This window comes from Dunckerocampus dactyliophorus, chromosome 18 (assembly GCF_027744805.1).
Source record: "Dunckerocampus dactyliophorus isolate RoL2022-P2 chromosome 18, RoL_Ddac_1.1, whole genome shotgun sequence".
Taxonomy (NCBI): Eukaryota; Metazoa; Chordata; class Actinopteri; order Syngnathiformes; family Syngnathidae; genus Dunckerocampus; species Dunckerocampus dactyliophorus.
Window position 1 is genome coordinate 1776967 of NC_072836.1, and position 21826 is coordinate 1798792.

At 47.1% G+C, this 21826-nt stretch overlaps 3 protein-coding genes across 9 annotated transcripts; 1 reads left to right on the forward strand and 2 right to left on the reverse strand.

The window, feature by feature from the left end:
- Positions 1-86: 86 nt before the first annotated feature.
- LOC129170911 (uncharacterized) lies at positions 87-17408 on the reverse strand. The gene is made up of 7 exons (XM_054759047.1): positions 17324-17408; positions 2017-3375; positions 1233-1454; positions 1076-1168; positions 853-1014; positions 712-783; positions 87-635 (listed from the first exon to the last, which is right to left on the reverse strand). The coding sequence occupies exons 2-7, from the start codon at positions 2362-2364 to the stop codon at positions 540-542; spliced, it is 993 nt and encodes a 330-aa protein (XP_054615022.1). The 5' UTR covers positions 2365-3375; positions 17324-17408; the 3' UTR covers positions 87-539.
- On the reverse strand, positions 4388-20594 carry rdm1 (RAD52 motif containing 1). Of its 7 annotated transcripts, none has more exons than XM_054759050.1 (9): positions 20459-20593; positions 19304-19407; positions 18642-18821; positions 18431-18556; positions 17898-18054; positions 17723-17821; positions 17534-17643; positions 17376-17466; positions 4388-6743 (listed from the first exon to the last, which is right to left on the reverse strand). In XM_054759050.1, exons 1-8 carry the CDS (start codon positions 20475-20477, stop codon positions 17401-17403), a joined length of 861 nt encoding a protein of 286 aa, XP_054615025.1. In that variant the 5' UTR covers positions 20478-20593; the 3' UTR covers positions 4388-6743; positions 17376-17400. The 7 variants fall into 7 exon arrangements, with proteins under 7 accessions (XP_054615025.1, XP_054615024.1, XP_054615027.1 ...); XM_054759049.1 differs by lacking the exon at positions 4388-6743 and adding an exon at positions 6766-7729; XM_054759052.1 differs by lacking the exon at positions 4388-6743 and having other exon boundaries at positions 15980-17466; positions 18642-18770.
- Positions 5558-13617, forward strand: LOC129170902 (integrin alpha-3-like). The gene is made up of 28 exons (XM_054759033.1): positions 5558-5901; positions 6021-6188; positions 7432-7559; positions 7647-7732; positions 7848-7984; positions 8062-8168; positions 8238-8330; positions 8414-8473; positions 8537-8690; positions 8774-8967; positions 9037-9125; positions 9202-9335; positions 9432-9509; positions 9582-9643; positions 10121-10257; positions 10403-10546; positions 10617-10714; positions 10782-10950; positions 11044-11127; positions 11197-11276; positions 11366-11443; positions 11507-11609; positions 11678-11854; positions 11925-12050; positions 12112-12222; positions 12306-12404; positions 12477-12602; positions 12830-13617. The coding sequence occupies exons 2-28, from the start codon at positions 6031-6033 to the stop codon at positions 12962-12964; spliced, it is 3147 nt and encodes a 1048-aa protein (XP_054615008.1). The 5' UTR covers positions 5558-5901; positions 6021-6030; the 3' UTR covers positions 12965-13617.
- Positions 20595-21826: the final 1232 nt, after the last annotated feature.

A 21826-nucleotide genomic window follows, 5' to 3' on the forward strand; every position in this document is an offset into this window, starting at 1 on the left:
CCAATTGAGCCAATTCAAATGAACATTACAAAGGAGGCGTTAGAAGGAGACATGTTATAATAATGAAACTTTATTTAGCACCCGAGGACCAGATCCGGGTCAGTGTCTGTGGGTGGCCCTGGGGGTAAGGTGGCTGAAGTGTCTTGCCAAGATAAGAAGAACCGTACTGGGATGGAGGAAGTGGGATTCAAACCGCCGACTCTCTGGCTAGGGCTAGCAGACAACCCGCTTTACCTCCTGATCCAGGCTGCCCCCACGCAACCATAGCACACCTTGCTAATGGCTAACGCAACTACTGTATGACTTGAAAAACTACACTCATCGTGTCTATGCAAGATTTGACTATAAAGACAATCAATCAATCAGAAAGAAGAGACATTTATTCCTTCAAAGAGAATTATGATGGTCTTGACGACATCATCATTAGGACAGAGAGAACGTCATGATGTGAACTTAAATATATAAATAGATTTACATCATAAATAGGCACAAGTGGAGCGAAGGGGTGTGGTCTGTGGCAGGGGCGTGGCCTGGGAGCGTCACCAGCTGAAACAGTTGCGGTGTTTTTGCAGCAACAACTTGAGGAGCCACAGCAGATCGCGCCGCAGCGCCAACCAGCCGCAGGGGGCGCTGTCCTGCATCAAGACAAAGAGAGACGCTCAGCTCCGATTGGCGGCTGACAGTGTATGTTCCGGTCATTGTGGACATTACCTGCTGGTGGACGAGGGCGCTCACGTTCCTGAAGTAGGACGAGAGACCAGCTGAGTCCCCGAGGGCAGACATCTAGAAGCCACATGGCGTCAATCAACAAAACGACCAATCAGAGAGGACACACAAGGTTCTGCTACTCACACAGCTGCCCTCCACCAGGAGGCGGTTCTGAAGGTTCTGGAAGGTGTCCAGCTTCTGCCTGTCCCACCGGACTCCACCTTGTCCCTCAGCTATGTCGTTGTCCTCAAAGACTTGCTCCGCCCCCTGCAGGGACTCGTAAAGCGTCCGCAACGCCCGCCCACACTGCGGAGAATCAATCAGATGTGAGCACCCTGCACTCCTGTTGGCCGAGGGCCGAGCTCACCTGTGTGCCGTTGGCTGTGCGGTTGGCGAGGGCGGCACGTGGGAAGGACACGTGGGCGTTGTATGGCAGGCAGTGGACAGAAAAGGACGCCCCCTACGGGTGACCACAGACACTGTTCTACAAGTGTACCAGGGAAAGGTCAAAGTTTAACTCCTACCAGGTCTGACAGCAGGCGGTGGGCCTCTAGAACCACGTGACCTGGAGGACGGCAGGCTGGTGCGGTGACGGCTGTTAGCGTGAGACCACCGAACTGAAGGATGATAACAGCCAGCCAGAGTGCCATGCTTGTCATCCACATAGTTCTGGTTTTGGTTCTGGTCCCTATCTGCTCAGTTGGTAGGTGAAAGCTGGATGTCAGGAGCAATGACAGGCCGTCTACCTGTGGGACAAAGCTCCAAATCTCAGAGTCTAGACCAGGACTAGGTGGGTGTCTCCAGTCTTTACATTTTCACCCTTCCAAAATAAGACATAAGCAAGCTCGTCTGGTTAGCTAAACGTGTTAGCGAGGACAGGGGCGGAGGCCTAGCATCAAACCCTGAGGGACTCCACAAGTCCCGTCCGTCGTCTTTCCGTCATGTTGTCGTCACGCTGGAAACACAAAACCGTGCGACGTCAATTACGGTTAAAAATGTGGTTTCGTGTGACTCGGAAGACGGAAATATTTGCTGTCCTGACGCGTCCGCTCTTCATCTTCATTGTCTTCCTCTCATGTTAACTTTCACAATTAATGAAAAGATGGACTTTGTGAGTCATATTATTATTTGTATTATGATTTACTTTCATAATGTTTCACGTCTCGGTGTCATATTAATTTTGTGTTAAAATTGCATCTATTTACTTTCTTTTTCAAGTTTATTGATGAAAACTTTGTTGTAAAAAAATACAATATTAACTTCATCTTTCAGGAATCATTTGCACACGTTAGAAACATCTTGTTTTACCTTGTGATGGGTCTGAAGGCTCTGCAGGTCTTGGAGGTTGTGAAGATCCTGGAGGTGCTGGAGGCTCTGATGGGTCTGGAGGTCCTGGAGGTATTGGAGGTTCTGATGGGTCTGGAGGTCCTGGAGGTATTGGAGGTTCGGATGGGTCTGGAGGTCCTGGAGGTTTTGATGGATCTGGAGGTGTTGGATGTTCTGATTGGTCTGGAGGTGTGAATGTTTCTGATGGAGGTTCTGATGGGTCTGGAGGTTGTGGAGGTTGTGTTGTGTCTGTGACGGTGCGGTCCATTTAAGCAGGAAGGAGCTGGTGTTGGACAGAAAGTGAGGTGTGTGAAAGTGGGAAATTTCCATGTTGGTTTTGTTCTTTGATGGAAGAAATGAAAGGTAAGTAATCGTGAAATTAAAAAGTTGTATTTCCTGATAAATGACAAGGCTTGGTGAAAGTAACAGATTACATCACTGGTATTATTGTACTTGATAATTGAGTATTTTTGGGTGCATTTGTACTTGAAGTGGTGTTGAAATTCTCTGCCTGTATTTTGATGTACTTAGCTACATTTGAAATCTTCTCCTTCTGTGATGACAGAAAACCAGATGTTTGTACACACATAAGTGGAAGTGAGTATGAGTGTGCCGTGTCGGGTGTACTTGTGGGTTGTGAGCTGGCTGTGGAGGCTGATATTTTGGAGGGTGACAGCGTGTGCTGGCATTGGATACTTTAGATGTCGTTCTTTCTGTAGCTGTCATTGAGTCTGAGCGGCATGATGGGTTTCCCACTTGTGAGCAGCTGCTCCTTTATGCCGGTAGATAGATCCATGTTCTACCAGTTCTCCAGGCAGACTTGGAACTTCTTCAGCTGGGTTTTGATGTTGCCTTTGAATGTGGGGCTGAGCTGAGAGTACAGGATCTGTTTAGGATGTGTTGGATGTGTGAATGATGGTAGTTGAGTGGTGGTGATACTGGTTATGTTTCTCCAACACACTGACATTGGCGCATCTGTCCTGCTAATGAATCCCTAAGATGACGTGTAAGCATCTTTGATGGTACTGTTCCAGGCTCTCAGGTGCCTACTGCAGATGGTCCGTGCCTTGGTCCAGCATGGGGAGGGTAACAGCTTTGTAGACCAGAAGCTTGGTTTGGGTCTTCAGGTTGCGTTTTGTAAGCCTGGCACTCACACCACTGGCGCTGCTCAGGTGAAGACCGACGTCCAGGTCAATGTGTATGGTAGAGGTGAGAAGGCTGCCGAGGTAGGGAACATGCTCCACGTTTTCCACGAGGATGTTCTTACTTTGACGATAGGATGAATGAGCTGCTGTTTCCTTGGTGCTTGATGGGTGACCTTCTGGCTCAGGGTCCGGTATGCTTTGAAATAAAGAATTCACAATAAATATAATACAACAAACATATGAAATATTACATTCTATTGAAAAATGATTTAGAAATGAAGAAATGTTTAAGAATATCAAATGTTTGGATTCATTGCTGTCAAGTGTCGCTTGATGAAAGAATAAACGGTTTGAGGACATGGCATCCACTCAGCACACTGACATCATGCGCACATACTCGCCTGTACTTCCACTTCCAAATAAGTGTACTCTTACTGTGGTAATCATGATATGATAGTACGTGTATGAATAAGAAGATTAGTACAAGCAGGAAGATGAAGAAGGAGTGAACGAGTGAAGAAGCACGATGGAAACCAAGAAGGAACGTAAAGAAAAACTTCCACTCTTTCATTTGATGCGCAGCACTTTTTTCACTTTTACTCAGAACCATAACGACACTCACACAGGAAGTTTACATTTACACAGAAAAGAAAGACATCACCGTACCCAACACACACTGATAGATACACGATTAGATGGAAACATGATTACATAGAAACATGATTAGATAGATAGATAGAGAGATAGATAGATAGATAGATAGATAGATAGATAGATAGATAGATAGATAGATAGATAGATAGATAGATAGATAGATAGATAGACAGACAGACAGATAGATAGACAGACAGACAGATAGATCTAAATGTCACACTTCAATGCTTCGGATCATCAAACAAATGTAAATGTTAGTCAATGACAACACAACTGAACACAAAATGCAATTTTAAATGAAACTTTTTATTATTAATGGAGAAAAAAAATCCAAACCTACAGTGCATGGACCTGTGTGAAAAAGTGATTGCCCCCCTGTTAAAACAAAACCTAGATGAATTGAGATCTATCAGCGTGGAAAAGGTTATAAAGCCATTTCTACAGCTATGGGACTCTAGCGAACCACAGTGAGAGCCATTATCCACAAATGGCCAAAACATGGAACAGTGGTAAACCTTCCCACAAGTGGCTGACCAACCAAAGTGACCCCAAGAGCGTAGTGATGACTCACAACAGACCCCACAACAACAAAGAACTGCATGCCTCACTTGCCTCAGTTAAGGCCACAGTGTTCATGACTCCACCATAAAAAAGACACTGGGCAAAAACGGCCTGCGTGGCAGAGTTCCACAACCGAAACCACAGCTGAACAGAAAGAACATTAAGACTCGTCTTCATTTTGCCAGAATAAATCTTGACGATCACCAAGACCTTTGGGAAAATACTCTGTGGTCGGACGAGACAAAAGCTGAACTTTTTGGAAGGTGTGTATCTCATTGCATCTGCCGTAAAAGTAACGCCGCATTTCAGAAAAATAACATCATACCAACAGTAAAATTTGGTGGTGGTAGTGTGATGGTCTGGGGCTGTTTTGCTGCTTCAAATAATGATGTCACACTTCCATGAAAGACATTATCCACGCCGTACAAAGCCATGCTGTATAATGACACAGGCTTTATTCAAGCACACATCTGGCTTTCTGTCGGCGTGTTTGCTGATGTACGACAGCATGATACTGCTGCCTGTCTTCTTCTCAACTATTTGCTGTTGCCATCACGATACTCTTCTATTCTGGTAGCATCCACCCATCTCATCCACTCCTCAATGTCTTTAAGCCTTTAACAATGTAGGAGGCCCTGTCCTCTTCTTCCATTGACTTTGCTGGACATCATCACCTTCTCCAGTTCACCATCACATGGCCCAAGCAATGCTGCTTGATGGAATTGTGCACCATCTAAGCAAGCTAAGCAAGCACTTTCTTCTTATTTAGCACCTAGAAGTTTGTCCTTCTTGCTGTCCGCAATATCCTCACAATTCCCAAAGCATCCATCCTCTTACGATCGCTAACAACCTCCTTATCTGTGTTGCTGTTAATGCACCACCCCAAATACACTACATGGTCCATCTCTTCAATAACTCAAATGACCTACAATCCACCATAACCTCAGTCTTCTTGACATTTAACAGCAGCTCCTATCTAACTCTCCTACCACGCTTTGCAGAGCATACCTTCCACTGCAAATGAGAGTAATGATTCCTATAGCTGTGAAATAAAAGTCCTGTTGCCTTAATGTTTGTGTTGCATTCAAGTGCTGTTTATAATAATGTTGTAAAGCTGCCGATTGTGTCCTGTAGAGGGCATGCTTGCTAACCAGCATCACAAAGGAAATCACCACCACACAGACAGGAAGCCAACACACACACACATACACACACACACACACACACACACTCACAATCAAATGAAGGTGCCCTTACGCTAACTCCTGAATCCATTTGTGTGTGCGTGTGTGTGTGTGATGTGCGTGTGGGCGGGCGTGCAGACATGATTTCATTTGAGAGAGCCTCGGCTGGAGAATGAGAATGAGAAAAAGGAGGAGGAGAAGGAGAGTTGGAGGCGACGGCGTGTCAGTGCATCAGTGGACGAGGACGAGTCACCGCAAGCTGTGTGGGAATCCAACCGACAACCTGACGCTATTTGACCTTCTTCTTCATCTCAACACAACACGTTTGTCTCATTCTTTTCTTCCTTTACTGAATATATGATTCTTTTATGAGTTGAATATATGAATCATGATGACAGTACTTACACTTGTTATCATGTCTTTGGGTGTAATGTGTTTCAAGGTGCGTCTCCATGGCAACGCGTGTGTGCGTACTACTGAGCATGTGCGTGTTTGTGTGCGCGGCGTCTAATGTGGACACGTCCTTCCCGCTGTTGAAGACGGGCGCAGACGGAAGTCTGTTTGGACTCTCCGTCGCTTTGCATCCTGACCTCAAGACAGACCAGTACCTGTGAGTACCATCCAACACATCACCTACCATCCATCCATGTGAGCTGGAGCCTATCCCAGCTGACTTTGGATAAGAGGCGGGGTATACCCTGGACTGGTCACCAGCCAATCACAGGACTCATATCTCCATTCACACTTATGTACAAGTGACATGATACACTAAACATAACAGGAAGTTGGAGAAAAGCCAAGCATGCACAGAAAAAACATGCAAACTCCACACAAGGACATCCAAACAGATTCAAACCGTCGATCTCTTTCATACCATCCAACCATCATCTATACCGTTTCTCCTCTTGAGGGTCGCGGGGGCGTGCTGGAGCCTATCCCAGCTGACTTCGGGCGACAGGCGGGGTACACCCTGGCCATACCATGTCATTCCATACCATACGTGTGGAATATCAACATCTTTTCTTCTGGTTCTCCTTCTTTCCTGCTTCATGGATTGTCTTGATGGCTTCTGATTACATTACACACGCACACACACACTCAGGGTTATTGGGAGTCTTGTGTGTGTGTGTGTGTGACATGACCGGTGTTCCAGCAGCTGGACTTCCTGTAATGGAAGATAACTGTCAGGGAAATCCTTGCAGATAACAAAGACAAGTACTGGACTGTATAACTACTCAAAGAAACAGACTCAACCACGCCAAGATTGTTTTACTCGTGAGGAGAACCGGAGGGACGCACCAGAGTTGTATCCCATACCGCTCTGGATACGCTCTCCGAAAAACCTCTCTCTTTATTTGCTATTGGGCGTTCGCTGGTTACAGGAGAGTTCAGCTTCTCAAGGAAGGGGCCTACTACAGCTGAACTCTGTGCCTCTAGCTATGTGTGTGCGTCAGTGTAGTGATATTATACATGTGTGGTTTAATTAATTTTCTAACATCACACTGTGAAGAGGAGCAAAAGACCTTGAGCACCTCAACCTCCTCCATGTCTCTGAGTTACACAAGACTGATCCCTTTGATTCCCCTCACAGGGCCTGCTTACTCCCTTCTATGCACAAGAGTACAACAATAATATATTTATAAAGTGGGTGATAACGTATATAGATTTCTCTAACAAGGCTCTTGTTTGAACTGATGCTGCAAATTGCAGCTGCTCTCGTTCATGGTCACATCACATTCTCACACGTGAAAACGTGTGAGCGTTTTGTACATTTTCATAACAAAACCTTCACAGTAATAGAAACACATTCTTTCACAATAACCAACACCTTGTTTTCTGTCTCACGGTCAAAGACTATTGGTCGGCGCTCCCAGAGAGAAGGCAGAGCCTAATGTTCCGGCCAATCACACAGGGGGCGTGTATAGCTGCCCAATCACTGCCGACCAATCAGACTGCAGCAGGATATTGCTCATCAACCCAGGTAAATCACACCTTCATCTCAGCCAATCAGGAGAGTATTATTTGCTGAAACGGGCCATACCTCCTCCTACCGCCACACTTGTTTCAGACTTGAAGGCGTCTGAGGACCTGGTTGAGGACATGTGGCTGGGTGTGTCGCTGGCCAGTCAGGGGCGTCCTGGGGGGCGGGTCCTGGTGAGTGGAGAAATGATTGACAGCTGCCAATGCATGAACGTACATCAAAGCGTGACACAGAGCATTGATGACGTTGATGACGCGTGCTAACAATACGGCGCTAACATGCTAACAGGTGTGCGGTCATCGCTTCACGAAGGTTTACGGAGCGTCCAAACTGAGACACATGATCGGTCGCTGTTATCTCCGTGGCAACGACCTACAGTACGACGACACAGACATTCACTGGCAGAACCCCGACCAGATCTGCAGGTAGGTCACATGACACCTGGTGGTGTCATTTGGCAAGCCCCGCCCCCATCTCTTTGTGTGTGTGTGTGCGCGCGCAGTCACCTGGGTGACGTCAGTGGAGAGGTCATGTGTAACATGGGAATTTCTGCCGCCATCACTCAAAGCGAGGTCATCGTGGGCTCGCCCGGAAGTTACGAATGGCAAGGTATCGCAAGCTTAGTCTTTGCGTCTCTCTGGACGCTGTGGTCTCATTGAATGTTGGTTCACAATGAAGGAAACGTCCATGTCTCCTGGATGAATCCACATCTTCTGTTCGATACCAGAAGGAGCTCCTTGAGCAACCTGCAGCGCAGAAACATCTACATAGGTCAACCATCTCTTTCCACTGCTGCGTGCTAACAGCAACATGCTATCACGTGCTAACTTGGATACGTGTGTGTGTGTGTGTAGGGTATTCAGTCAGTCAGGCTCGTGCTCTTCTCTCTCAGGATGATGACACCATTGTGACAGGTGAGGACTTCCTTTTGTTAGCGAATGATCCGTTGATTGATTGGCCGCCATATTGACGCGCAGGAGCGCCTAAAGACACCAAAGAGGACGCTCGTGGTTCTGTACTGCTGGTGCTCAAACAGTCAGGCTCGCTGACAATTGGACAGACGCTACGAGGAGAACAGACAGGTTCCTACTTTGGCAATGCCGTGGTGGCCTCTGACCTCAACAATGACGGGTAACGAAAGGCTCCACCTTTCACGCATGGGTCATCACTTGTAGAAGTTCTGAGGGCTTGCATTGTTGGGGTGCGGCCTGCAGGTGGAGTGACCTGCTGGTGGGCGCTCCGTTCTACTTCCATCGGCAGCACGAAGTGGGTGGGGCAGTTTACGTCTACACAAATGCAGGAGGGCGCTTTGACTCCAGACCTACCCTGGTGCTGAAGGGACCGGCCGGTTCGGCCTTTGGAATGTCACTCGCCTCCGCCGGAGACCTGAACCAAGATGGCTTCCAGGGTAAGGAACGTGCACCAGGATCGGGTATGGTCAGGTGATGACATGATGTCATGTGACCACATATTGCAGACTTTGCAGTCGGAGCGCCGTTCCATGGAACAGGAAGCGTGATGATCTTCAGCGGGAGCAGAGACGGCGTGCCTACGGAGCCGAGTCAGGTGCCGCGTGTGCACGCACCATGGCGGACCCAACATGTGGGCACGTGGCCTGACTGCGCTCCACCTCCATCTACAGGTGATCACAGGAAGCAGCGTGTCTCCTCGCTTCACAACCTTTGGATTCTCCCTGTCTGCGGGACTCGACGTAGATGGGAACAAATATCCCGACCTACTGGTGGGATCTTTGGACGACACCGTCGCACTGCTCAGGTAACGCACAGCGCTTCCTGTCACATGGTAACCACAGAACTTCCTGTCACATGGTAATAAGGAGCAATAACTGGTTGATTGATTGATTGTGTGCAGGTCTCGTGCAGTCATCCACCTCAATAAAACCCTAAGAGTGACTCCAAATGTCGTGGAGCCAAACAGCTGTAACTTCTGGTCAGATCAGTCAGCTGCCACGCCCGCTAACATGCTAACAAAATGCTAACCTTCTGAGTGTGTGTGTGTCAGTGTTCAGGTGGAAGTGTGTTTCTCCGTCATGTTGAACACCGTCACGTTGAACCCAAACATTAGTGAGTGATGAACACACACACACGTAACTATCAGCAACAAGCTTGTTTATTCTTTGAAGCTAATTGGCTGAGCTGACTGACAGGACAAAGCTGCCAATTAAAGCCAGCCAAACATACACGCATGCACGCACACACCCACACCGGTGACAAACTGTCCTTGTGTGTCCCCTTGTCCTTGTGAGTGTGTGTGTGTGTGCACGTAATAAATCACTTTAGCGTGTGTGACATCATTACATGAGAAAAATAGTCTGTATGGGGACATCCCCCCCCCACACACACACACACACAAACGCGCGCAACCACCCTCCCTCTGGAGGCTTCTTGATTTGGTTTTGTTAACATGACCAATCAGAGAGAAGGGCATGTTGCAGCTAATGTCAGAAATCACATTTATTGTATAAATGCTAGACACGTATGTGTTGTGTGCGTGCATGTGTGTGTGTGTAATGAAAAACAATCTTGCCATCCGTCTGCCAGACGTCCACTTCTCCGTCGCCGCTGATGTCACCAGCCTCAAGCCCCGCCTCCGTTTCTACGAGAGCGGACAGAGCGTGTACTCAGGCTTCACGCTGGTGCCGAGACGTCGGTGTAAAACGTTGAAAGTTGGACTTCTGGTGAGAAACCCTAACTTTCTGGACAGGAAATGACATTTGGTGACAGGTCCATTTGACCCATGTGTGTGTGAGAAACCCTCAAGAAGATTGAGAACACATCCGTGATTTAGTGGGACTTTCAAGTTCTGCCCCATCTTCTTGTCAGAGTCCAATCCGAGACAAAGTGGAACCTCTGGTCTTCTCACTGAACGCATCTCTGTACCACAAGCTGCCCAAGAAACAAGACGTTGTCCAGGACCTGAGGTCCTTCCCGGTGTTGAGCCAGATCCCCCAGCCGATCAGGACGCAGGTCAGAAACTGGTAGAAACCTCTTGATCGAGGTCCACAAACATGTGTCACCACAAACGTGTCTTCATCAGGTCCACATCCAGAAGGCGTGTGGTTCTGATAACCGTTGCCACAGCAACCTGCAAATGACAGCCCAGTTCACAGATGTGCACCAGAACCCACTGTCCATGTGAGTCTGTTGAATGTGAGCATTGTGGGGTGAAGCATATCTCCGCTGACAAAATTGGTGGTTCCAGGTGGGCAGGTCGTCAGGTCTGGTTCTATCACGGCAGCGTAGAGCGACTGCTTCTGCAGGTCAACGTCAGCAACGTACCATCACCACGGCGACCAGCAGAGGACGCTCACAACACTGTTTTGAATATTAGCGTCCCGCAGTCGCTGGTCTACTCTGGAGTCCGAACTAAGGTAAGGAATTCTCAAGCACACTTGAGGACTTGACCTGACAGGACATGAACCTTAAGACTTGTTGATTCAACCATGCTTGGTGCTTCCTTTCAGGTTGGGCCCCAGGAAGTCCAGTGCAGTGCAGTTAGCTCCGCTGTTCTGTGCGAGCTGGGAAACCCATTCAAAAGCAACTGGACGGTACAGAATTTTCTGGATACACTTGTTGCTTCACCTGCCACACTGCAGCTACCACAGGCTCTCTTCCAGGTTCAAGTGTGGATCATATTCCAGCCTTCCCAGATCACTTCAGACACCACAGAGATCCAGACAGTGCTGCAGATGTCCACGTAGGACGCACACTCACATGCACACGCTCACTTGGCATGGCGGACGCTCAAACAGGTTGTGGTTTCATGGCTCTGCGTGTCGTGGCCAGGCTCAGCGAACAGACAGACTTGTCTCCAGTCTTGGTCTCCATGACGGTCAACTACTCGCTGGACATGTCCCTCGCTTTGTGAGTACTTACGCCTCTGGTGACCTCACGCCGACTACACGCTGACTTCTTACTGCACGACAGGAGCCACCAGCCAGGCCCCACCTTCTTCAGTGGTCACGTAGTCGGCGAGTCAGCAATGAGGACGACCGAGGACGTTGGCACTCCGCTCGTATTCACCTTGCAGGTTTGTCCCAGTCCACCTTGATTTTTGATGGGGGCCCAGTGGTGTCAGATGGTGTCCCCCTCTGGTAGGTCCATGTGGGCGGGAGGCCACTCGGTCGCCTGGGTAACCTGGAGCTTGCATTCGATTGGCCGAGTGAGCTGTCTAACGGGAAGCGGCTACTCTACCTGACAGAGATCGTGGTGAACGGCACCTCAGAACCTCAATGTGTTCCGTCGGGCAACGTTATTAACCCCCTCTACTTGACGGTAACCACGACAACTTTTGGTAAAAACTCTTTCCAGAAATGGTATGGAACTGCTGTAGCTTTTCTAACAGTTATCTGAAGACGAGAGGGGGAGGAGGGAGAGGCGGAGTCCAGAGGAGGAAGTGAAGGAAGAGTGGTCAGAAGAGAGTCCACCTGTCCCTCACCTGCAGGCTCAGGAGGAGAAGTCTTACGTGTTGGTACGACTTGACTGTTAGCCCACCAAGTAGACATGGTCCAACAGTGCACGTGTCCATGCAGGACTGCGTGCACGGGGCCAAGTGCGTCCACTTCGTTTGTCCACTGGTCCACATCAACAACAGCGCGTCAGTGATGCTGCGAGCCCGACTGTGGAACTCCACCATGTTAGAGGTAGCGTTTATGTTCCGTTCTACTTCCATGTTGTTTTGTTGTCAAGTGGATCAGAGAACTCCCTCCCTCCATGTGGATCGCAGCACTTCACGGATGCCAGGAAGGTGCTGCTTCGAGGCCACGCCACCCTCAGGCTGCACACGGGAAGAGCTGACACCAGCATGGATGCCCCCAGCACAGAGGTGCCCAGAGCTGAGCCTGAGCTAACCGCAACGTGCATGAAAGACGAACCACTTCATTTGTGCTGTTTGCAGATGGTCGTCCATGTTTACCCGGACCTCAAGCAACTGGTGGACACCAGCGCCCCCCTGTGGGTCATTCTGATGTCAGCTCTGGTTGGAGTAGTGCTGCTGGCTCTGATCTGCCTGCTACTGAGGGAGGTAAGGTTGCTTGGTCAGTGCTGCCCCCTTCTGGCCAGGAGAGCAGTATCCTGAGACCCAGGTGGTTCTCCTGTGTAAATTTCATCTTGGATGGCTGTTTACTTCCTGTATTCAGTGTTTACAAGTTTACTGTTCCAGCCTGACACGCTGTGGTCTTGTTGCTTAGTTCATCAATAACCGGATGAGCTAGTCACGTGACTTCGGTGGTGTGTTTTCTCTTGTTGCAGTGTGGCTTCTTCACACGGCGTATGGTGGTGCAGCACCAGGGGAGGATTGTTCACAAAGAGCTGCAAGAACACCAAGACGCCATCTGCACAAAGACCACGCCCAAACATTGGGTCACCTGGACCGCCGTGCACTGACGCCGCTCGTCTCCATGGCAATACCTTACCAAAGCAGAGCGTGCTATTATGTGCTTCCTGTATTTCCTTCAGGGAGCAGCAGAGGCCGCTGTTGCATTAAAGATGTGTTGTGCAGCTAGCCAGCAGTGACTTCACCTGTACCGACGCCTGTCAATTACCACTTGGTTGACAAACACCTGAGAATTCAATTAATCTGGCCAACATCTAGTAGAGCAAACCAAACAACAGAAAAGTCAACTTGTCTTGTTAACCGAGGAAAAGGCTTCTTGAGACGTCATCTGTACTTCTGTGTAGAAGGTGTCGGACGTTTCGCTCCTCATCCGAAGAGCTTCGTCAGCAAACTAATAAGTGCTGGTAGCTTAGGCCTTAAATACAGTAAGAGTGGGCGGAATTGGTGTGCCAACACCCTCCTCCTATTGGTTCGTTACACTAAGCCTGGGCGGAGCAGTGGTATAATCCTATCCTGTTATTCACACCTACGATAAAAGGGAAGTGTCGCTCCCTGAATTGGGTATGAACGACTCTGATACTGGCTTGTTAGCATCTATTGTTCTGGCTCGGCCCTGCCTTCACCTCATTTGCAAGACTAAGAGCTGTGGGTTTTGGTCTCAGTAACCTGCTGAACACAGGGTCCAAATTGAACCTCAAACCACCATTCCGATTCAATGATGGGTTCTGTTGTTTGACAAAAATAGCTTCCTTTACTCCTCTTTCAAACCATCTGTTTTCTTTGGCCAAAATCTTTACCTCGCTGTCCTGAAAAGAGTGATTGGTAGCTTTCAGGTGTAGATGTACTGCTGATTGAGGACCACTGGCATTGTCCCTGCGATGTTGATAAAGCCTTTTTTGGAGCATTTGCTTAGTTTCCCCAATGTAGTGCTCTTTGCATTCCTCATCTTTACAGTGGATGGAATAGACCACATTGCTCTGTTTCTGGTTTGGAGCCTTGTCTTTAGGATGCACTAATTTTTGTCTCAGGGTATTTACTGGTTTGAAATAGGTAGGAATTTTGTGTTGCCATAAGATCCTCTGGAGTTTTTCGGAGACCCCCGCTACATAAGGGACTACCACTCCTCTCCTTTTTGCTTCTGTGGGCTTTTGGGTTTCTTTCCCTACTCTCTTCTTTTGACATTTGTTAAAAGCCCACCGTGGGTACCCACAGGTTGAGAGCGCTCTCTGGACATGTTGTGTCTCCTTTTTCTTTCCCTCAGCACTAGTTGGTATTTGTTCCGCTCTATGTTGGAGGGTCCTAATAACCCCTAGTTTATGTTGTAGTGGATGGTTTGATTCAAAAAGCAGGTATTGGTCAGTGTGTGTGGCCTTTCTAAAGACCTCTGTAAGTAGCTGCCTGTCCTTTCCTATAATTACCTTGCAGTCTAAGAAGGCTAGTTGGTTTTCTTTAGTGTCCTCGCGAGTAAATTTGATATTGGTGTCCACCGCATTGATGTGATCTGTGAAAGACTGAATTTCTTGTTTTTTGATTATGACAAAGGTGTCATCCACGTATCTAAACCAGTGCCTTGGTTTTGTCCCTGAGAAGGATGTGAGAGCCTGTTTCTCCATCTCTTCCATGTACAGATTCGCCACTATGGGTGAGACTGGTGAGCCCATAGCACAACCATGAATTTGTCTGTAGAATTTCCCTCTAAACTGAAAATATGTGGTGTTAAGGCAAATTTCCAGTAATTGGCAGATGTGGTCAGCACTAAGTTTTGTTCTCCGATGCAGAGTTGAGTCCTCGAGCAGTCTCTTCCTCACCACCGAGACTGCTGCTGAGGTGGGGACAGATGTGAAAAGTGAAGTCACATCATAAGACACCAAAGTTTCCTCTGGCTCCAATCTGAGGTCTTTGATGCTCGCCACAAACCCTTTTGTGTTCTCTATATGATGATCAGTGTTGCCTACCAATGGGGATAAGACTGTTTTTACATATTTCGCTACATTGTACGTGGTAGAGTCAATGCTACAGACAATGGGTCTGAGGGGAAACCCTTCCTTGTGGATTTTTGGAAGGCCATAGATACATGGTGTAGCCTCCCCAGGGTATAACCTATGATACATCTGTCTGTCAATTAGTTCTTCCTTCTCTAACTTTTGGAGACAAAAGTTAGAGAAGGAAGAACACTTTTGGAGATACCTATGATACCTATGATACATCTGTCTGTCAATTAGTTCTTCCTTCTCTAACTTTTGGAGACAAAAGTTAGAGAAGGAAGAACACTTTTGGAGACAAAAGTTAGAGAAGGAAGAACTAATTGACAGACAGATGTATCATAGGTTATACCCTGGGGAGGCTACACCATGTATCTATGGCCTTCCAAAAATCCACAAGGAACGGTTTCCCCTCAGACCCATTGTCTGTAGCATTGACTCTACCACGTACAATGTAGCGAAATATGTAAAAACAGTCTTATCCCCATTGGTAGGCAACACTGATCATCATATAGAGAACACAAAAGGGTTTGTGGCGAGCATCAAAGACCTCAGATTGGAGCCAGAGGAAACTTTGGTGTCTTATGATGTGACTTCACTTTTCACATCTGTCCCCACCTCAGCAGCAGTCTCGGTGGTGAGGAAGAGACTGCTCGAGGACTCAACTCTGCATCGGAGAACAAAACTTAGTGCTGACCACATCTGCCAATTACTGGAAATTTGCCTTAACACCACATATTTTCAGTTTAGAGGGAAATTCTACAGACAAATTCATGGTTGTGCTATGGGCTCACCAGTCTCACCCATAGTGGCGAATCTGTACATGGAAGAGATGGAGAAACAGGCTCTCACATCCTTCTCAGGGACAAAACCAAGGCACTGGTTTAGATACGTGGATGACACCTTTGTCATAATCAAAAAACAAGAAATTCAGTCTTTCACAGATCACATCAATGCGGTGGACACCAATATCAAATTTACTCGCGAGGACACTAAAGAAAACCAACTAGCCTTCTTAGACTGCAAGGTAATTATAGGAAAGGACAGGCAGCTACTTACAGAGGTCTTTAGAAAGGCCACACACACTGACCAATACCTGCTTTTTGAATCAAACCATCCACTACAACATAAACTAGGGGTTATTAGGACCCTCCAACATAGAGCGGAACAAATACCAACTAGTGCTGAGGGAAAGAAAAAGGAGACACAACATGTCCAGAGAGCGCTCTCAACCTGTGGGTACCCACGGTGGGCTTTTAACAAATGTCAAAAGAAGAGAGTAGGGAAAGAAACCCAAAAGCCCACAGAAGCAAAAAGGAGAGGAGTGGTAGTCCCTTATGTAGCGGGGGTCTCCGAAAAACTCCAGAGGATCTTATGGCAACACAAAATTCCTACCTATTTCAAACCAGTAAATACCCTGAGACAAAAATTAGTGCATCCTAAAGACAAGGCTCCAAACCAGAAACAGAGCAATGTGGTCTATTCCATCCACTGTAAAGATGAGGAATGCAAAGAGCACTACATTGGGGAAACTAAGCAAATGCTCCAAAAAAGGCTTTATCAACATCGCAGGGACAATGCCAGTGGTCCTCAATCAGCAGTACATCTACACCTGAAAGCTACCAATCACTCTTTTCAGGACAGCGAGGTAAAGATTTTGGCCAAAGAAAACAGATGGTTTGAAAGAGGAGTAAAGGAAGCTATTTTTGTCAAACAACAGAACCCATCATTGAATCGGAATGGTGGTTTGAGGTTCAATTTGGACCCTGTGTTCAGCAGGTTACTGAGACCAAAACCCACAGCTCTTAGTCTTGCAAATGAGGTGAAGGCAGGGCCGAGCCAGAACAATAGATGCTAACAAGCCAGTATCAGAGTCGTTCATACCCAATTCAGGGAGCGACACTTCCCTTTTATCGTAGGTGTGAATAACAGGATAGGATTATACCACTGCTCCGCCCAGGCTTAGTGTAACGAACCAATAGGAGGAGGGTGTTGGCACACCAATTCCGCCCACTCTTACTGTATTTAAGGCCTAAGCTACCAGCACTTATTAGTTTGCTGACGAAGCTCTTCGGATGAGGAGCGAAACGTCCGACACCTTCTACACAGAAGTACAGATGACGTCTCAAGAAGCCTTTTCCTCGATGGACAACTCCTGTTCGACTGAGAGCCTACACAGTTGTCTTGTTAACGGTGTTTGGTAATATGTGTGTCGTTAACGCTGACAGCTAATGTTTGCTAATATTTGGTGTTTTGTAAACTGTACGTGTTTGTATGTGGATGATTATTAAAGAATCTTTTCAGTGTACCTGCCATATGATGCCAGCTACTAACAGACCCTGGGATTATAACACTTTTTCGTTTTAATTATTTGCTTAGAAAAGCTCATTGCTAAATAAAGGTTTCATATCGACAAGGGCGTCGTACTCGAAAAACAGCAGAACTGTGAAAGTGACCAGAATGGAGACCAAGTATCCACCTGACCAACCACGCTCCTCTAGGTTCTACCACACACTCAGGTCCAAGTCTTCTTCCTTCCACTCATCCTCTTCAGCAGGAAACAGCATCACCTGATGAACATAATCAACATCATCATGCTGACATCAAACAGAAGCACAGACCCAGACCACCACTGACCTGGTCCTGGACCTCGACCTGGCCCCAGTCCCGGACCTGGACCAGTCCCGCAGTCTCCTCGAAGAGATGCTCTGACATCTGTCGCAGCTCTACCATCACCTTCCCATCACCTGGCACACACACGCATGTCAGCATACTTGTGGGAGTCATCAAGATGACAACTTCAAACGCTAGCGTGAGCAGTACCACCTAGCAGCACCAGCAGAACCGTGGAGAAGGCCTCAATCAGGGCTTTCTCTCGCACCATCCTGTGCAGCTTACGGCGCTTCTGCAGGACCACATCAGGACCTGAACACACACACTCACTCACTGGGACGCTCTGGTGCAGTCGCAGAGTCAAGAATGTCACTCTGGCACCGCCCACCTGTGCAGGTGAAGCTGTCCTGCAGCAGCGCAGCTCCTCGGGTGGTCACGCCGTGACAGGGGAAGGAGAGCTGCAGCAGGCAGCCCAACTTCAGCTGTTGATGACTGGGCCCGCCCCCTCCCTCCTCCTCCTCTTCATCAGTGGGGAGCTCCCTCAGCTGTGGAGGACAGACAGGAAGTCCAAAAAGTGCAGTCCTTCAGCCTGTCCTCATCCTTCCTTCATGGACATCAATGAAGAAGACTGAATGATGGTTTAAGATTTTAAGACACTAATCTTTCAGATACAGACTGACTGTGACCCAACACACACGTAGAACCAATGCTTAGAACAGAAAACATACTGTCCTCTGACTGGGGGTGCACTTGATTGACACTAACATTCCCTTCAGCTGGAAATGATTTTACTAAAAGATATGCATCACAAACGTTAGCATGACGGAACACACATCCTCCTCACTCTCCCTGGCCCCCACTGTCCTGGTTGTAACACCCCCCCCAAGCTTTCAATCATATTGATTGTTTTAACATTCTCACTGTGATGATGTCAGAGGTCCAGCCGTTGAATCCCAGGCAATGATTGGCCAGCGCCACACAGTTGGCGTGGCTCAGAGGTCTGCTGCTAGACAGGAAGTGAGGCATCTGTTTGGAGCTGACTCTCACCTGACACACACACACGTGGGTATTTGAGCTACACTGATGGATTTTGATGAGGGCACCTGACTAAGAGTGGGCGGGGCAAACTCACCTTGACAGGAGAGTTCTGGAAGAGTGAGCAGCCATCTGTGTGCTGCTGGGCTTTCCGGGCATGAACAGCCGAGTAGAACTTGATGAGGGCGTAGAATCCGGGCGTGCTCAGGGGGGCGTTAGGACACACCTTCAGCAGGTAGAGAGGTCCGAAGGAGGAGAAGACAGCATGTAAGCCCTCCTTAAAACATGCGCACACACAAACAGTTTGGAGATGAAAGATCTAAAGGAGAATGGACTGTGAATGTCTCACATTAACATCTGGATAATATTCAGATATACAGTACAGGCCAAAAGTTTGGACACACAACACAACCCCATGGTCCCGAGCCCATTAATAAGGCAAGAAATTCCACTAAGTAACCCCGACAGGGCACACCTGTGAAGTGAAAACCATTTCAGGTGACTACCTCATGAAGCTCTTTGAGAGGACACCAAAGGTTTACAGCGCTATCAAAAAAGCTACTTTGAGGAATCTAAAATATAAGACGCATTTAGAGTTATTTAACAATTTTTTGTTGAGTACATAATTCCACATGTTCATTCATAGTTTTGGTGCCTTCAGTGAGAATCTAGTCATGAAAATGAAAACTCATTGAATGAGAAGGTGTCCAAAATTTTGGCCTGTACTGTAGATAATACTGGCATATAGATAATGTTCACATAGATGGAAGCCTCCGTGATTCCTGCCTCGATGTCCCACACAAACAAACTCTTGTTGTTCTCCACTGGAACCACAAACTCCACGATGTCCACCTCCATCACACCTGCACAAAATTATTATTACGTCACCGCAGCAACGTTCATTCTTTCTTTTTTGTGTAAAGAAAACAATAATTTACCTCTTCTCTTGGTCTACAACTTGACGCAAACAAGTGCCAGAGGCGAATAAAAGTCAACTAAACGAGCGTCAGGGGCTAAATAAAAACATCCTTATTTGTCACTTTTGACATTCACTAAACGTTTAAACTCGACACGAACAAAAGTTGTCACTTTATTCCCCGGCCCGCAGGCACAGAACAGATATGGCGCGCTTCCGTAAATAGGCGGAGCCTAATGTGATACCCAATGAAGACATAGCTGTGGATGATGACATCGCCAGCAACCACTCATAGAGCATTCTTTCTGATCACATGACCACGTTTCAGCGTGCCCAAAAAATGTCTTCGACAGACGGCAAAGTGCAATAAAAGACAACAAAAACAATAACAATGTACACGCTGATGTCTTCGTGACAAGAATTGCATCAAGTCAAGCGAAATCTTACATCATAAATAAATGGAAACAATGACGAAATCAACGGCGATTCCCTTGCGATCAGAAAGTGAAACCGGAAAACTGGATCTTCAAAATAAAACAAAATGTTATTTAGTTGTTTAAAATATTCTTAGAATATTTGTAACCTGATCGCTCACGATCACAACAAACGTTTGGGGTTTTTTAAACGCGTGTTCACCAAGGAAAATGGAAAAATCAAAGAATCCAAGGAATGTGATTTGGAAAAGGAAAGTGAAGGGACTTCCTTCACACACTTTTCATTTGGTGATGTCACACTTCCTGTTGGCGCTTCGTCTTCTTTATATGATTTATGATGACAACTTTATCTATCACGTGTCAAAGTTAGAAAAATATTTTATTTCTTTGTTTGAGCACTTCTAATGAGGTCAAATTAGTCATTATCTACACCTGTCTGTCTGTGTGTGTGCGTGTGTGTGTGTGTGTGCACGTGGGGGTGTGTGCATGTGTGTAGATGGAAAGTGAGAGCAGAAACAGAATTTGGGCCCATTTTCTTTTTCCCACTTGAATATAAGTACTCACAAGCCAGCATGATGGACATTGCAAGGTTGGCATCCTCATCATCATCATGGTCAGACCGACACAGGTGGTCGTCATCCTCTCCAGCGTGCTTCTACCCGCTCTCTGCTGTGATTGGCTGAGACGTTACGGGGACTTGAGTGACAGGTGTCTGTCTCTGGTGCAGGTCCTGGTAGGTAGCGCCGTGCTCTCCAGATGTCATCACGTCTTTCCATGTCAATGTTGACTTATCATCACTTTCATCCATGTGTACCTGAACAAATGTCCATATGCTGTCTTCTTCTTCCAGGGCGGTCCTATGACGGACCGCGACAGTCCACTTCCTTTCCCGAGAAGACTTTACAGACTGGCAACAAAGTCCAAGGTAATGTTGGACATCCAAGTACTTCCTGTGTTCTCGGTCAATCAGAGCAGACATTGACAGTCTCTCCATGCAGGCGGCGTGCAAATTGACTTTTGTGCGGGACAGTTTGGGACACATTCTGGACCTCTACCAGGAGGTCAACAGCACGGCCACCAGCTGGGACACCGACAAGACCGAGGAGCTGCTGGTGGTCCTGCACAGGCAGAAGGACGAGGTCGCACACTGTGTAAGTAATCTATTACCCTTTCACATTTTCTACACAGGAAGTCAGCAAGTTTACTCCTTCTTACTTCTCTCAACTTTTAGATTTCACCGGAAAACTCCAACTGCTCCTTTACTAAACCACTCAGTCGCTATTACCGTGCCCTGACCGCTGCTACGCTCAACCACACGGTAAGTATTCTCATTACTATCACACTGTAAGTACACTCATAGCAAGTGCTCTCAACCACACTGTCAATAGAGGGTGTCTAAAGTGCAGCTCAGAGGCCAATTGCAGCCTGCTGCTGTTTGTTTTTTTTCTGGCCAGGAGCAAATTCTAAAAAGAAAATTTAACGAGAAAAAAAAAACAGCAAAAATTTAAAAATCTGCAGTATTTAAGGATTAAGACAAATTTTAAGAGAAAAAAGTTCATCATTAAAAGTACTCTCAACAACACACCACAAACTCTCATTACAAGTACTCTCAACAACACACCAAGTACACACAAGAATACACATCAACAATCTACTCTTAGAAGTACTCCCATGAAAAGTATTCACAATCCCACTCTAAATACTCTGATTACAAGAATACTCATCCACACTCTAAATACTCTCATTCCCTTGCCTGTCAAAAGTATTGTCTTACAAGTGTTCGCCACAGTCCGAATACTGTGATCGTGAAGTACTGCATGTGTGTATTGAAGTGCTGCATGTGTATGTGTGTGTGTTTGCAGGAAGGCAGCAGTGCATCATGGGAGTCGTTGCGTAGTGAAAGTAAACTGCATCTGCAGCAGTTACACTTGC